Here is an 11,642-nt window from a genome sequence, read left to right on the forward strand (position 1 = left end):
TCCATTCTGCCTATCCTGGAGGCCCAGGATGCCTCCAAGCCCAAACCCACAGGCCAGACCCTTCTTCCCACCCACCCCACAGTGTGGTGGATACTCAATGAGCAGCAGAAAGTGCTTTATTCCAAGGCAGTCTGGGCCCAGACTCTCAGAACCCCGACTGGTGGAGCTGGTCATTCTAGAAACCTGGTCCAGAGAGACAGGTGGAGTTCTGGTTTTTGCCCAGTCTTTGGGCACAAGCACACAGGGTGAAGGAGAGGAGTTACTCTTTCCGGAAAATCAGGCACTTGTTGTTGGCTGGCATGTCCACCTGCAGAAATATTTTGCTGGAGTGGCCCTTGGGCCCCAGGAAGGCCGCTCCACCCCAGCTCACCCTTGCCTACCATCTTCTCCAGGAGCAGACCACTGGCCTGACCCAAGTCCTCAAGGAGGGCTGTGTCCCGCAGTCCCCACTCTGGGTTTCTGCAGCAGGGAGGAAGGTCGGGTCTTGGCCACAGCCAACCAGGGACACCCAGCCCACCTGCCCACTGAGCCAGGCCCCTCTCACCCAGCTCTGACCTGCATCTTAGGGTCAGGTCAAAGTCCACGTTGCTCTGGGGAAAGATCTTCCCATTGACTGCATAGGGCTGCAGGGACAGGGGACATAGAACCAGAGTCAGTTGAATATTCCCCAGTGGGCCATGGGCACACTGGCCAGTTGAGGTCTGGAGAATGAAAAGGAAACCCCTTCTTCCTGCCCCCAAGAATGGGAAGCCTAGGACCAGCTGGGAGCCTGGGCAGAGCCCAGCAGGACACAAGAGGGGAAGGGCCCTGGGGCAGAATGACTCACCCCATAGGTGATGAGCAGAGCCTTGGGTTTGAGCAGATGTCCTGCTGCTCTGAAAAGCCCCTGGGGAGGAGGAGGCAGGGTGCAGTGAGTCACCTTCCCAGGCCCTGGAGGGGCCCCAGCTGGAGGCCAGCCTGGCCTCCACTCCCTCTTGTGGCACCTCTGTGGTCACCCACCTCGGTGCAGCTTAGGGGGCTGATGTGGCTCATGTTGATGCAGAGCAGCAGGTCCAGCGACTGCGGTAGGATCCCTCCCCAGTGCTCCCACTCCCAGGTCACGTCCAGGTACAGTGGGGCCTTCACGTTGGACAGCCCCTGGGCCTGCGTGGTGGCAGCGATGCTGTGGAGGGCAGCGCGTGAGCGGGCCGAGGCCCCTGCAGTCGCTCCCCCAGGCGCCCGGAGCGGCCGAGCAGCATGCCGGCAGTACTACCGCTTCCACAACCTGACCGCCCCCCAGCGCGGCCGCCCTCTCGGGCAGCCCGCGCCCGCCGCACCTGCGCACCTGTCCAGGCAGCGCTGGTCCACGTCGGACGGCTGCCACTCGGCGTGCGGGAAGGCCCGCGCGAAGTGCGCAGCGTGCTGGCCGGAGCCGGAGGCCACCTCCAGCACGCGGAGGCCGCGCTGCGCCGGGTCCACGTACTGCTGCAGCACGCGCAGGATGGGCTCCTTGTTGCGCTCTGCGGCCGCCGCCACCAGCATCGCGACCGTGCCGCCCGGAGTGGACAACTGCCACAAGGACGCGCGACACCCCTAAAGGGTGGGTCCGCAGCCCCGGGAGGCGCGTCCCGGCGGCCGGCGCTGCGGGCTTACGGACGCCCCTCCTCTTGGCCAGGCCCCGCGTCACTCACCGCGCGCCTGTCTCGCCGAGGTGCAAAGCAGCCGGCGATTCCTACTGGCCTCCGGTCTGCTCCCTTCAAGAACTGGTTCTAGAGATCGGAAAAAGTCAAAACGCGACGCTGCGCCGCCCGGGAATCGAACCCGGGTCGCAAGAATGGGAATCTTGCATGATACCACTACACCAGCGGCGCATCTGGCCGAGGGAGGCTTCCGCAAGACCTAAGAATTATGACGTGAGCCGACCGCGCAGCGGACATAGCGCATGCGTTGTCGTCACCTGACCTTGGTCTCTTGGTGCACCCGGGGGCCTGAGGGGAAAGAAGCGAGATGTGGGACGCAGATTCGAGGTCTGCCTTCATTCAGCCTGAGTCATGCAAACCAAGACCACCGTGGGTTGTCGATGGAGGCAGGCCCCTCGTCGGGGCCTGGTGGGCGGGGCCCCTGGTGGGCGGGGCCTTGCTTGGGGTTGGTGAGAAGGGCCCGATGGACAGGGCCCTGGGGACCCTGGTTGGGCGGCCGGTTCGTTCCGGGTTCGTGGGGCCCGGCTGCTCAGGCCCGGCACGCAGTGATGCCCGGGACTTCTAACACCGAGATGACCATTGCCCGCTCGGGGTCCGCAGCGGGAGCAGAGGTGAGAAGTCCAGTCTGACGCTGCGAGGTAGCCCTGGAGCTGGCCTCGCCTCCTCCAGACCACACTGTGGATATTGATGTCCAGTGTGGGTAGTGACCCTGACTGGGCCCTGAAGCAAGTGACGGTTTCTTCTTTGATCCCTCTATCAGGCCCCCACCTCAGAGCAACTCCAGGAGGACCTGGAGGACTTTGACGGCAGGGGACCACCTAGGTACAGGTGCCCCTCACTACCCAGACTTCCCCCTGGGATTCTCTGCACACAGATAGGGACCCTGCTTTAAGGAACTGCCCACAGTGCTCAGCAAATGGCATTGTGCTTAATGGTACTCGACTCTGATTCCCTGATTCCCTCCACAGCGTCCATCACGCAGCCTGTACGCAGGATGGGCAAGGCAACCTGGCCTCAGCACTGCCTGAGCTCAATGCCTGGCAGAGAAGCAGTGACCGGCCAAGCGGTGTTTCTGCAGTCCGGGTGTGGGAGCACACATCTCCCGACAGCTTGTGTGTCAGCAGCTAGCAGCCGTCTGGGAGCTCTGTGGGATGACACCCGCTGGGTAGCCAGGGTTGAACTTGTTGGAGGCAAGTGCCAGAGGCTGAATTTAGCTGAGTCTAGGCTTGAGGAATGTCTGTACGCTTGGTGGGAGGCACCCTGGCAGGGGCCACCTCTCCACAGAGATCAAACCCCCAGGACCCAGAGCCCCCACAGGTCCTTGGTTCTATGCTGTAGAAGGGACAAGGGATTCCCAGGTCCTGCAGCACCTGCTGGGCCTGGCCTCATCCTCATTCTTATTCCCTGGACACACTTCCCCTCCCAGCCTGTGACTGTCTTGGTGTCTGGCCTACAGAAGGTGCTTAGGCCATGCCTGATGGGTGAGGGTCAATCCTGTGCCATCCTCCCCCACACAAGAGCCTGTGCCATGCCCCACCTCACCCTGAGTCAACAGCAGGGCCCAGCTTCTTTCCTGGGTCCTCCAGGCTCATGTGCCCACTGTTCATTGCTCTGCAATGTCCAGTGGGGGTCCAGCATCCCACTTTCCTTCTCAGGCCCTATGCAGTGCCCCCTCCCTTCCCTCCCCCACCACTCTCCTCGGTATATCAGGTTACTTAGCTGCTGTAGGAAATTATCTCAGACATGGTAACTTTAAAACATGCTGCCACACTGCTCCAGTCTCATTCCCATTTTCATACAGCCTCCCCTGTGTCCAGATCTACCTCTCTCTCTCAAAAGGGCCCCAGCCCTCAGGCTTGGGCCACCTTAATTCAGGATGGCTTTATATTGACGTTTGTTGCCTTGATTACATTTATAAACTCTTTCTCCAAGTGCCAGGTGGAGACACGAACAGATTATGGTACTGGGAGTGAACTCAGGGGCGCTCTGCTACTCAGCTACATCCCCAGCCCTTTCTTGTTTTGAGACAGGGTCTCACTAAGTTGCCCAGACTGGCCTCAAATTTGCAATCCTCCTGCCTCAGCCTCCTGAGTCACCGGAATTATAGGTGTGTGACACTGTGCCTACCTGGATACATCTTTTGAGGGTCACCAACTCACTCTGCTTGGATGTGGAAGTGGGTCCAGCCTTGCCCAGGAAACTGGGTGGTGAATGCTGGAGCCAGAGATTTTACCAGGAAGAGCTACTGGTCATCTCTTCACTGGCAGAAGCTCATACTGAAGTCAGGGTTGGTCAGAGTGTGACTTTTAACCTGGAAAATCAATTGAATATGAATGAAAGTTTGTACGTAAAATGTTAATATTTAGTCTTTTCCAAAAGGGAAAAATACTTTTTAAATTAGGATGATTGGGAGGCTGGGGAGGTAGCTCAGCTGGTAGAGTGCTTGCCTCACAAGCACAAGGCCCTGAGTTCAATCCCCGGTACAGAAAAAAAAAAAAAATATATATATATGTATATATATATATATATATATATATATAATGATTGGGGTCTCTGAAGATCCTTTTCCTTCACTGCATGGTGAGGGACCCCTCCTGCCAGCTGCCTAATTCTAGGATGGGCCCCCACCTCTCTGACCACAGGGAATGCTGCTGGCTGCAAAATGCTAGCTCTGCAGGGGCTTTTCCAGAGGATAGTGTGGGTCTGGGGGAGGCCATATGATAGGATGGCAGTAGAGCTGAGCCGTTGACCTGCCCAACTAGAGCTGGCCCTAGCACCACTTGTCCCTGCAGTAGAACAGAGGCCATCCAGACGCTGATCTCTTGGGCTGTCATCATGGGAGATTCCCACGCTCCATCCTCCACCAGGACAAGTCTGGGAGCTGTGTGGTTGAGAAGGCCCCTCTGGGGAGACCAGCCCCCTTCAGGTGCAGGGGCTCAAGCTGCCTGCCCCTCACAACCTGTCCTTCAGTCTCTTTACTCTCCTGGCTCCCTGCTGTGCAGTCCTGGGGACCAGACTTTCTCACCCCACCCAGATCAAGTTGTCCCCTGCTTCTCCCTGGCTTAAGGGCTTCTATACCCAGCCTTGGAACTCCGATGCAGCCTGTTGTTGGGCTGGACACATGGACCTTGTGGCTTGGCCACCAATAGTTTAAAACAACACTGGCTTGTTTTCCTGTCAGGGCTGTGCAAGGCTGGGCTTGAATAAGTCCTGTCATCCCAGCAGGTCTTGGGTGGAAGCCAGTGTGATGGGACGCCTTCATGCCAGGCCTGCCCTCAGAGCTCCTGTCTGCGGGATACACACTCCCCACTGGAGCCTGCACCTCTCCATGCCCTGCTGCCCCCGCTCTGACCCTGCAGGTCCTTCTTGCCCAGGCCCTTCCATGCACTTCAACCACTGCTCCCCGGCATGTGTTAGTGATGAGCAGCATGCTCAAGGCCACCAGGAGAGGCCAGGGCAGTCAGCAGGCTGCACAGATTACTTGGGAGGACATGGCCTTGAAGACACATTGCTCCAGTACTTGTGGGGGAGGGACAGGCACTGGGCATCCGTTCAAAGAAGGGGCCTTCCTAAGGGGCATGCTTGGACCTGGATTCCCTGAACATCGGCTTTCTGCAGGATGGGTGGCCCCTTCCCCTGCTGCTGTGCATGCAGGGGCCACAAGAAGCAGTACAGATCGGCCACCCTGGAGGTCCCCCAGTCAGCCACACAAGTACACTTGGTAGGCTTGGGAGTGAGGAGGAGCAGGCAGGTAGGGCAGGTCCCCTGCTCCACTTCCACCAGGAGGCACCCCCCGCTCATCCACGTTATTTATCTTGCTGGTTTGGAAACAGATTTGCCTGAGGTGCTGCAGCCCACCCCAGCCCAGCCCAGCCCCAGTCTCCCCTCTGTGCCCCACAGATGGACCTTACTCAGACATCTGGAGGAGTAGGGAACCTGCCAGCCACGGTGGCAGCAGCAAGCTTCAGGGTGGTGGGTTTTGAGACCTGCGTGCACCAATGCTCAGCTGTTTCTTGTGAGGCATTAAGGATGGATCTCTAGCACAGGATCCAGGAGGCCACTAGTGCTGTGGTCCCCTTCCTGCCCAGGATGTGACAGGAGACCCTTTGGTTCTCACCAAAGACCACCTGGGGAAGCCCAGCAGGAACTCAGGGGATTAGGTTTCTGAGCACCCTCCTGGGCTTAGACCTGGTATTGGGCCTCCAGGCTTCCTGAATCCACCTGGGGGCACTGCCACTTCCTGTCCCTTGCCAAATTCACCCTTTTCCTCTTCTTAGAACCCCTAGAATGAAAGTGACTCCCAATATCGACCCAGACCTCTCCAGGCACTTGGGTGAGGGCCTCAAATGTAAGCAGAAGCTCCCTTGCTTCCGGCGTGTGCAGAGCACCCCCCAGCACAGGCTCCCCCCGACTGAGGCTCCCCTCACTACAGATATCCTCAGCAGAGACTCCCCCTCAATGCGGAAACACCCGCAGTGGAGCCCTAACACCCAGGGCAGGGCAGCCTCTCGCGTGTTACCGGCGAAGGCACCGCGCACCGAGGACCCACCCCTCCTGGAGTGGGCACGGACCAGCAAGCAGCAGAGCCAGCGCCCTGCCCGGAGACCTCCAAGGCATCCGGCGGGGCCCCGGCAGCCTTGTCCCTGGCTGGGCCGCGAGGGGCCGCCGGTCCTGTTCTGCTTGCAGCACCGCGTCGCGGTCACATGCCCTACAGCTGGGAGTGCCGCCTGCGCTGCGTGCCAGTCCGGCACCAGCACGCGGCCCCTTTAAGGACAGGGGGCGTGTGCGAGCCGCCCCGCCTTCCTGCCCTGCCCGACCCGCCGCACTTAAAGGGGCCGCTCCCGCCGCGTCTCCGAGTGCTAGCGGCCAGCGGGCGCCCATCGGGCTGGCGGGCGGGGACCGCGGGCGAGCGAGGGCGGAGCGGCCCTGGGCGCGGGCCGGCGCACCATGTACACCATCACCAAGGGGCCCAGCAAGCTGGTCGCGCAGCGCCGCACAGGTGCGCCCAGCGGGCAGGGGCGCGGGCGGGCGCAGGCACTGCGGGTCCGCGGCGACTGACTCGCCCTCCCCGCGCCCGCAGGTCCCACGCAGCAGCAGGTGGAGAGCAGGCTCGGCGAGCTCCTGAAATGCCGGCAGCCCGCGCCGCCGGCCTCGCCACCCCCGCGAGCGCAGCCCTCGGCGCCGCAGCCCGGACCCTGGCCCTTGTCGAGGTGAGCGCGGCCGCCGGCGGCCCGGAGAGTGACCTTGGGGAGAGGTCGGTGGAGGCCGACGGCGCGCAGGAGCGGGGCGCGCCGGTCAGCTCGCTTGCGCTTCCGCCCACCTGGCTGGGCCCTAGGGCTGGGCCTGGCTTGCGCGAACCCTCCTGGCCACGTGGGCCCTGCCAGCCTGCGATCCGCTCGTGGGTCGCGGAGGCTCCGGGCGGCGGAGGCAGACGCGCCGGGCGACCTTGGGCTGTATGACTGGACCTCTTTTGGGCAGCGAGGTCAAGGTCTGGGGAGAGCTGCCCAGAGCGCTGGCCCTCAAGGTCTCCTGGGTGCCCTTGTGGGAGAGGTGCACGTGTTTCCCTCTGGCCCTGCCTGGCCCCTGTCCTCCTTCGCCCTTCACCCAGACACCATGGGACTGGTGAGTCCCGCCTTCCCAGCAGATGCCCCCGTGTGTTAGGGCCTGCAGCTTCCTTCCTTTCTTAACCAGAGGTCTGCCCAGTGCCCCGAAGGAGGCTCAGTCCTGGCCTCTTTGGCTTCCAAGGACCATGACCTGGAGGTTAGCCTCCTGGGACTGAACCTTTTACTTCTTTGGCTTAATTTACTCTACTGTTTCCGGGGCCTGTGGACTTTGCTCCTACCCGGTGCAGGCCTGAGGCTCCTGGGCCTAGGCCCCAGGTGGGGGTGGCACAGGATTGGCTCAGGGCTCCCTGAGGCAGTGTGTGGCACACCCCAGGAGGAGAGGGCAGACAGCCCCCAGAGGGGCCAGAAGTGCTGGGTAGCTACAGCTGAGGTGCACGTGTTTCCATGCCCCTCTCAGAATCCACAGGTGGAGGGATGTAGGGACAAGTGGTTCACTCTTTGGAGTGGGGAGCTTCTTGCTGGAGGGACACATTGACATGTTGGGGGTCTCTTTGGAGGTATTGTCCTAGGCCAGAGGTGTGCCCTGGGGAGGGGGAGATGGGGTCTTGGGGACATTTGGCTGACACCAGCCTGTGTCCTGGCTGTTCCACTTCAGTGGAGAAAGCTGACCCACCATGGTGTATAGCCACCATGTGGTTACTCAGTCAGGAAGTGCAGGCCAGTGTGGCTGGTGGACCCCACACCTCTTACCTGGGGAAGCGTCTTCCTCTCCAAGGCTCCACTGCTGGGGACAGCAAAGGTGGGTCCCTGGCAGAGTTGGGGGCAGTGTCAAGGAAGCAGGAAGGAAGAGGGAAAGGAAATGATGTTGCTCAGATTCCTAAGTGGGCGAGGGCTGCAGGGGACACTCCTAGGCCCACTGGCTGTTCTCTTTAGAGCCTAGGCTCTCAGGAGACAAGATGTGGTGTGGACACCTGAGGTCTTCCATTAGCCAGCCAGGCCAGGCATGCTGGAGCCAGGTGGGCTCCAGCTCTGCTGGACTGGGCAGAGCTCACTGTCCTTCCTCCTCTGAAGTCAGTGGGTTGCACCCTGCTCCCACTCCTTGGGCAGGGAGAGTCTGGCAGCTGTGTGGCTTACACATGGAGCCCCACCCCTCCTCCCGCTGCTTCTCAGGGGCCACCCTCCAACATCACCACCCAACAATCCCACAGCTTCCTTTCTTAGCACCTTTGATCACCCAGAGGTCCTCTGACCAACTGTGGGAGAAGGGCTGTGGTGGCCACTGCCTGTCCTGATGGCACACAGCAGTCCCAGAGCTCCTGACCTGCTAAATGTATGGGCTCTGGTTCAAGGTGGGCACAGATGTGGGCACTGCCTTTGAAAGTGGACAGGCCACCTGGATCTGCACCTTTGACAGTCCTGTTGAGAGATAGGGAGAAAAAAGCAGCAGTGTAATTACCTGTCCCCAGGGGTAGTAGGGGGCATGCAGGGACCACCAGGGTTGGGGAGGTGGTGCCTGTGGCCAGCAGGGACATGTGAAGGAGGCTGGCTTGAGGGCTGGAACTGGGTCAAGGGTGTGAGCTTTGAGGTCAAGACTACTGCCAAATCTTGCTGCTGTCCCCTTTGCTGTGTGGGATACTTCTTTCTGCAGCCCAGGTTCCAAAAAAATGGGCTGCTGGTCTTCCTCAGAGGTGCTGGAGGGGATAAATGAGAGGAAGTCTGTGGGGTGCCTGTGGGCTGGAGCTTGTCTGCAGCAGGGTCCCTAAAAACTGATAGAGGATGGCTATCCTCCACAGGTGCAGCCTGGGCCTTATGTAACTGGTGGGTTAGTGGATTGCCTTGCTGGGGCCCCATCTCAGCCCCAGCACCACCACCTGGATCCCTTGTAATTCACAGGCCCAGCCGCATTTCTTCCTTTTTAAAGCTTGATGTCCAGTCTACAGGCATTCTTGGAGTTTGTAGTCTTTCAGGGTGGGGGTGGTTACAGGCAAGGGGAGGTCACCAAGAGGAGGACAGACCTATGTGCAGCTCAGGCAGCTGGGAGGTTGGGAGGAGCCACTGCCCCTTCCCAGTCTCCATCTGCACATCTAAGGTTCTCTGTGGCCACAAGACTCTGCCGGCCTCGGGGCTGGCAGGACCCTGCGCCCCTCAAGACCCTCCTCTTTATTTTAGTGCCCCTCTCACCTGAGGAGGAACCCAGAGCGGCGTGGGGCACCTGAGCCCAGGAAGGCGAGCAGGCCGCCCGGGACCGCGAGTGCCTGGCGGAGCGGCAGGCGCAGTCCAGGACTCCGGCTCCCACCTCCTGCTGTAGGTGCGGCCCCATTCCCTCCACGGCCCCTCCCTGGGCTTCGTGTCTGGCATCATGCGTGCAGGGTTGAGCCCTGCCCTCAGCCTGTCTGGCTGGGACCAGCTCAGTGGCCCCCTGGACATCCTGTGCAGCACCGTGGGGGCCATCTCACTTGTATTGCCCATTGTCTCTGGCTCATGGGGAATGGGCCGGGTGTGGTCACACTCTCCCAACTTGGTCCTCCCTGGCTGTCAGTGCTCATCCCTGGGGGCGGCCAGGGAGAGGGAATGGCAGCCATCCAGCTGTTAGGTCTTTTCTCCCATGCTGGGTGTCAGTGAGGCGGAGGAGTATCTGGAGCAGGAAGTGCGCCTGCCAGGTGGGGCTGGGGCAAGAGACCTGTTCATGGCTGAGGTCAACCTGTGCTGCTGAAGGCCTGGCCGGTGGGGGTGAAGGGCAGTGTAGAGGGACACTGGCTGTGCTTCTGCCAGGGCTGGATACAGCTGGTGGCTCCTCCCTGGTCTACAGTCACTTCCCTGGGACCAAGAGTTGCAGATGTGAGCTGAGCTGGGCTCAGGGCCTGCAGGAGAGGCCTATTACATCAGCTGCTGCAGGCCATGGCTCTGGTTGATGAAGGGCCAGGCTGGGCCTGGTCTGGGGCAGTGGGCATGGTCCAAGGCTGCCCTTGAACTCTGCCAGGTGGCACTTGGGCATGGATAGGTGCTGACCACACTGTCTCCTCCCTCCTACAGTCTAGGGCCGAGACTTGTGTTCAATCGAGTGAATGGCCGGCGGCCCCTCACCACCTCCCCATCTCTGGAGGGAACCCAAGAGACCTACACACTGGCCCACGAGGAGAATGTCCGCTTTGTGTCTGAAGGTAGTGAGGGGCCAGAGGGTCTGGCTTGGGCTACGGGTCCCAGTGAGGTGAACGGGGATGGATCCAGGTCTGCCTCCCACTGCAGCCTGACGGGGCTGGGCTTTTCCTTGGCTCGCTGTATCTGTCCTGTGACTACCCAGAAGACTGCCTACTCCCAGTGCTGGCCTGAGTCCAGGGTGGCCACTAGGCCCTCGGCAGGGAGGGGCTGCCAGGGGTCTGGCTCTGCCTGACCACCCATCCCCTATAGCCTGGCAGCAGGTGGAGCGACAGCTGGATGGTGGCCAGGCCAGTGAGAGTGGGCCAAGGCCTGTGCAGTACGTGGAGAGGACACCCGATCCCCGGCTACAGAGTGAGCCCCCAGCCCTTTTCTCCCAGGGACTCTCCCAGACCTTGTACCCCAAGGAGCCCTCCTCTGTGTTACTGTCCTCCCCTAGCCTCTCTGCCCCTGACCTGGGCCCTGCCAGGTTCCAGTCCCAGGGGCTTGGGGAGGGGACTCCCGAGCCGGAACCCTTCTTCCCAATGCCTGCTGTTTGAAGTCTGAGTGAGGGGCCTGTGGTCAGCTTAAGAGTAGAGACAGTGACTGGTCTGGAAGGCGGTTTCACTGTCCAGCTTCTGCTCTGCCCACAGACTTCGTGCCCATCGATCTGGATGAGTGGTGGGCCCAGCAGTTCCTGGCTAGGATCACCAGCTGTTCGTAGTGGCTGCCTGGGAAGGAACACTGCCACGGTGGACCCTTGACCAGAGGAGGCCCTGGTACCCTCCACCTTGCAGTCAGCTAGAAGCTGGCCTCACCTGAAGTGCCACATTTGGACTTTTGCACCTGTGGTTCCTCGGCCCAGCTGTCCCAAGCTGGCAGGGGCCAGAGGTGGAACCTGTCTGACCTCAATCCTGCTCACTGCCCAGGGACCAGCCCTGGGGCTGGCAGGGAAGAGCTGCAGGCTAATAAAGTTGAGAAACTGCCCTTTTGAAGTGGCCTTGACTTGGGAGTGTGGGGTCCTCATGTCGCTTCAGTTCCCAGCCCAGGACTCCAGGCCAGCTGAGCCTCCTCCTCTGGTGCTCCTCAGTCAGCAGGGGCTACACAGCTTCGTCCTGCTCTGCCTTTGCTTCTCACCCAGCTCCCTTCCTGACCAGGGTGCTGGGGCCCTCAGCCAGCTCCTTCTGCTGGCAAGCCTGTAGAGCCAGCTCCGCCCCATCTAATGCCATCACCCTTCCTCTTGCGTTGGCATTTACTGTTGCCA

The 11,642-nt window shown here is 60.8% G+C and overlaps 2 protein-coding genes across 4 annotated transcripts; one reads left to right on the forward strand and one right to left on the reverse strand.

The window, feature by feature from the left end:
- Positions 1 to 98: 98 nt before the first annotated feature.
- Positions 99 to 4,031, reverse strand: METTL26 (methyltransferase like 26). 2 transcript variants are annotated; one of them, XM_079121674.1, is made up of 7 exons: positions 3,807 to 4,031; positions 1,325 to 1,748; positions 1,000 to 1,162; positions 827 to 886; positions 556 to 623; positions 381 to 459; positions 99 to 307 (listed from the first exon to the last, which is right to left on the reverse strand). In XM_079121674.1, the coding sequence occupies exons 2-7, from the start codon at positions 1,519 to 1,521 to the stop codon at positions 260 to 262; spliced, it is 615 nt and encodes a 204-aa protein (XP_078977800.1). In that variant the 5' UTR covers positions 1,522 to 1,748; positions 3,807 to 4,031; the 3' UTR covers positions 99 to 259. The 2 variants fall into 2 exon arrangements, with proteins under 2 accessions (XP_078977800.1, XP_078977801.1); XM_079121675.1 differs by lacking the exon at positions 3,807 to 4,031 and having other exon boundaries at positions 99 to 294; positions 1,325 to 1,937.
- A 2,488-nt stretch (positions 4,032 to 6,519) lies between these two features.
- On the forward strand, positions 6,520 to 11,365 carry MCRIP2 (MAPK regulated corepressor interacting protein 2). 2 transcript variants are annotated; one of them, XM_079121676.1, is made up of 5 exons: positions 6,520 to 6,678; positions 6,760 to 6,889; positions 10,277 to 10,404; positions 10,652 to 10,753; positions 11,032 to 11,365. In XM_079121676.1, the coding sequence occupies exons 1-5, from the start codon at positions 6,627 to 6,629 to the stop codon at positions 11,100 to 11,102; spliced, it is 483 nt and encodes a 160-aa protein (XP_078977802.1). In that variant the 5' UTR covers positions 6,520 to 6,626; the 3' UTR covers positions 11,103 to 11,365. The 2 variants fall into 2 exon arrangements, with proteins under 2 accessions (XP_078977802.1, XP_078977803.1); XM_079121677.1 differs by lacking the exon at positions 10,652 to 10,753.
- Positions 11,366 to 11,642: the final 277 nt, after the last annotated feature.

This window comes from Sciurus vulgaris, assembly GCF_902686455.1.
Source record: "Sciurus vulgaris genome assembly, chromosome: 18".
Taxonomy (NCBI): domain Eukaryota; kingdom Metazoa; phylum Chordata; class Mammalia; order Rodentia; family Sciuridae; genus Sciurus; species Sciurus vulgaris.

Excerpts from the sequence above, each read along its gene's own strand:
- METTL26 (XM_079121674.1), bottom strand. The coding sequence starts at position 1,521 with ATGCTGGTGGCGGCGGCCGCAGAGCGCAACAAGGAGCCCATCCTGCGC. Across the intron at positions 1,163-1,324 it reads GACCAGCGCTGCCTGGACAG|CATCGCTGCCACCACGCAGG; the intron begins GTGCGCAGGTGC and ends TGCCCTCCACAG. Across the intron at positions 308-380 it reads GTCTGCTCCTGGAGAAGATG|GTGGACATGCCAGCCAACAA; the intron begins GTAGGCAAGGGT and ends ATATTTCTGCAG.
- MCRIP2 (XM_079121676.1), top strand. The coding sequence starts at position 6,627 with ATGTACACCATCACCAAGGGGCCCAGCAAGCTGGTCGCGCAGCGCCGC. Across the intron at positions 6,679-6,759 it reads GGTCGCGCAGCGCCGCACAG|GTCCCACGCAGCAGCAGGTG; the intron begins GTGCGCCCAGCG and ends CCGCGCCCGCAG. Across the intron at positions 10,754-11,031 it reads ACCCGATCCCCGGCTACAGA|ACTTCGTGCCCATCGATCTG; the intron begins GTGAGCCCCCAG and ends CTCTGCCCACAG.